A 3,742-nucleotide genomic window follows, 5' to 3' on the forward strand; every position below is an offset into this window, starting at 1 on the left:
GAAGCAAGAGAATGGATAGAGATCAAGAAGAATATTGGCTGATGGCTGCTGGGTTTCCTATTAAAATATTAGATATTAGTGGCACCGATGTTGACACGATAAGATATGATAGACTAGAAGCTGTCATTTCTTCACGTAAATTCCATTTTCACATCAAGAACTTAATGGAAGCTAAAATAATTTACGTCTATCTATTAAAGTTCTCTGTGACATGGGGACCCATGATTTAGTGTTAGTCACTATCACTCCGAGCACGCTGAGAGGTCGTGAGAATCAATATTCGAATAAGAAAACTATACTTTTCAGGTGAAGACAAGGCTTGGCTTCTCTGAAATGTGCGGTTTTAGCTGTTATCAGGATTAAAAATCATTCAAGCGGAGAATCGCATGTAGATCAAGGTATTTTGAGCTTTTAGATGTCTACTGTACTTTCTTTAGATTTCTTCAAGATATGGCAAATATTTTTGGATATAAAGAAGAGATTTGTGAAATCTTCTTCAGATAAAGCACTGTACAGCGCCACAGGAAATGGTGAGAAGATAGTCTGAAGGAGTAGATTACAGTTAATCTTCTGAACCTAACCTACTTGTCTGTAAAGTGGTCCAAAGTACATATCCTAAGTCAATCTTCTACGGCATTGCTGATCTAGAGAAATCAAAAGCATCACTCCACAAGATCGAGAGATATCTGGAGGTATAATATAGATTCCAAATTTCGGAGCTTTCGTGCATGGAGAACAGTCTTCTCTCACTTGATTCATTTGAAGGAACTCCAGTTAACATTCACCAACTCCTTCACGAATTCCTCCATGTTACTGTTAGAACTGCCTCCTTCACTAGCCGCTTCCTGAATCAACTTTCTCCATTTACAGGCCCTGTTCTTGATATCTTTCCCTCTCTTCCCCTGAATTGCTTCCTTTACACGCAACTTCATCTCCTCTCTCGTCACTATCCCATTTTTATCTACCCTGGCTCTCAGTCCGACTTCCCAGACATCTTCAACATATTTGGCATTAATGGGTTGGTCAGTCCATAGAGGGACCCCCAACATCGGCACTCCGAGCGTGAGTGCCTCCAAGATAGAGTTCCATCCGCAGTGAGTTACGAAGCATCCCACTGCCTTGTGGGCCAGAACCTCCATTTGGCAGCACCAGGTCACTACTAAACCCTTATCTCTCCTCTCCTCTTTGAACTCCTTGGGGAGCTTGGCTTCCTCAGACGCCCTCACGACCCACAGGAAGTGCTTTCCAGTGTCCCTGAGGCCCCATGCAAACTCCTCCATCTGCTTTGCTCCCACAGTGGCTATGCTCCCAAATGACACGTACACTACCGAACCCAATGGCTTTGTGTCTAACCACTCCATGTAGTTGACCCCACTTGGCTTGTAATAGTTGAGGCCGTAATCTTTGTCCCCAGCAACGCACTTGTGCAAGTACATGGTTGGCATGGCCGGTCCGACCGTCTTGATTCGCCAAACGCCCCTCATGCAATTCAACACCTTCAGTGGAATATTCACAAACAGTTAATTTAAGGATAGACATTATGGAAACTGGGTAGGAATTAAAGAATATAAACACCTCCGCCTCTAGCTCTTCAACGGAGTTGAACAGGACGCAATCGGCCTTATGCAAGTTTGAGAACTGCTTGAGTTTCATTGCCAATATGGGCTGGTAAGAACCCACTTCGAACAGCAACGAAGGGAGCTCGTGGACGGCAAGAGGCGGCAAGCCAGGGACGGAAATGGTGGAGCCCGGTGCAGGGAGCATCAGCCGGCGAAGGTAGACGTAGTAGTAAATGATAAAAGCTGCACAAGACTGGGTAGAAAAAGCCACCGCCTGCAACCCGAACGTTTTGGCCACGTCGAGAGCCCAATGCAGAGAAGTGTCGTAGACAAGACAGGTGAAAGGGTAGGCTGAACTCTCCTGCTTCTCAATCAGCTCCGCCAAAGTTTGAGAACCTACGACTTCAAAGCGATGATGGTAGGCCTTGGGACTGCATGCTTCGAAGAACCCACCTTGATCGTAGCCGTCTGATATGGTATCAAACACTACGGAGCAGAAGTCGACGTGGACGTGTTTAGAGATGAAGATGGTGGTGGCTAGCGTCACCTTGACTCCCTTGGAAGCTAAACGCTTAGCGAACTGGAGCATAGGATTTATGTGTCCTTGAACAGGGAAGGGAAGGACAAGGACATGGGCCACGGAGACAAGCTTCTCTTTCTTCTCGAACACCTTGGCTGACACCATTTTTCTCCCACGGAACTCAGGTTTCTGGGCGCAGTCATGTAGTGTAAGAAGAGTTTCTGATTTATAAGCGTAGGTGGGACTTCTCTGACTCGTCTGATTCGCTTGATGAATGATCTTCAAAAGCATATTAAAGTAACAACATTTAACGAGATCGATCATATAATAATCTGTCATCGTGGACATAGGAAGAAGCAGTACGGAGATTTCTTCTTTTCGTCCCCTTCTTATTCCAGGCTTTGGAGCTATTAGGCTCGTGATTCTTGCCATGGGGAACCCCACAAGAAAGAGGTTCCCCTGCCTCCAAATCCATATTCACCGTGAATGAGCTTATCATTGCCTATGCTCTACAGTGAGGGAAATGGCTTTCGGACGTTTGCTTGGTGCAGATTGTCCATGTAGTGGGAGCTCCATTAAAATGGCCAGTACTGGTGGCTGCAGCTGCTCAAGTGGTGTGCAGAAAATATAAAATGTGGCGCACACTATTACAAATGGATCCACTATTCAGGTAAGTTTCGCTACACGACGCATCTTAGGTGGGGCCATTCATTTGTACGCTCTAGATCTGCTATCATATCGAAGATCTTTATCCCTTGTTTTCCGTTTATGTAGGTGGGAGTTGATGAAACCAATCATAAGAAGAAGAAAAGGATATGGAATAAAGATTTATCCTATATATATTTAACAAAAAAGAGTATCGCCTGCTTCATTTCAGTCCAAGGGAAATTACTTGATCTATAGAAATGTTATTTTGATTGATATGAGGAATTGAAAGTGTAGTGAAAGGGTTAGAGTGTGCTAGTAGGAAAGTGTAGGAAAAAATGTCATAGGAAAATTTTCCCGTCGACCAAAACTTTCTAGCATCTATGCCATTTTTGGAGACGGAAAATTTTTTATTTTGATTCTTCACGATTCCTCTTGAATTTAAGAAATATTAAAAAGGATAGGAAAATAAATTTCCTATTGGACCAATAGGAAACTATAGGAAAATAAACCAAGGAGTATTAAAATGGTTATTGATCATTTATCTCTTTCTTTTAACCTTATCTTTTATTATTTATAAATATAATTTTATTTTTAACTAATTTTCTCGTTATTTCCTATGGTGGCATAAATGCAAGAAAACCGGTCAAAGAGAAAAAAATCCAATGAGAAAATTAGACAAAGAGAAAATGATTTTCCTATCATTTTGTTTTCCTATGGTGGCACAAATAGTCAATCAATTAAGATTTTCCATGTTACATATTGTTCAAAATTCTTTTTGAAAGATAAGAATGATGTCATAGAAATACTTACATATTTTGTGTTTGATGTAAGTGTCACACATGTAAAATTATTAAAATAGATTTTTAAGTATTATTTACATAAAACAATAATGTGTCACAACAATAACATGGTGTCTCACAACTGTAACATAGTGTACCAAGGTAGCATTGGGTAGCAACCCAAAATACCATGTTGACACAGTGGTTTATGTATTAACAATACTCATATTGTTTTT

General features: G+C 41.4%; 1 protein-coding gene across 1 annotated transcript; it reads right to left on the bottom strand.

Annotated features, from left to right (window-relative positions):
• Window positions 1-755: 755 nt before the first annotated feature.
• Window positions 756-2,418, bottom strand: LOC137963333 (flavonol 7-O-beta-glucosyltransferase UGT74F1-like). Its single transcript, XM_068810471.1, has 2 exons — window positions 1,576-2,418; window positions 756-1,496 (listed from the first exon to the last, which is right to left on the bottom strand). Exons 1-2 carry the CDS (start codon window positions 2,416-2,418, stop codon window positions 756-758), a joined length of 1,584 nt encoding a protein of 527 aa, XP_068666572.1.
• Between the last annotated feature and the right edge of the window lie 1,324 nt (window positions 2,419-3,742).

This window comes from Aristolochia californica, unplaced genomic scaffold, assembly GCF_029961685.1.
Source record: "Aristolochia californica isolate CCGP_79_NKW_82.1479 unplaced genomic scaffold, dmAriCali1.0.hap1 SCAF_4, whole genome shotgun sequence".
In the NCBI taxonomy this organism is placed as follows: domain Eukaryota; kingdom Viridiplantae; phylum Streptophyta; class Magnoliopsida; order Piperales; family Aristolochiaceae; genus Aristolochia; species Aristolochia californica.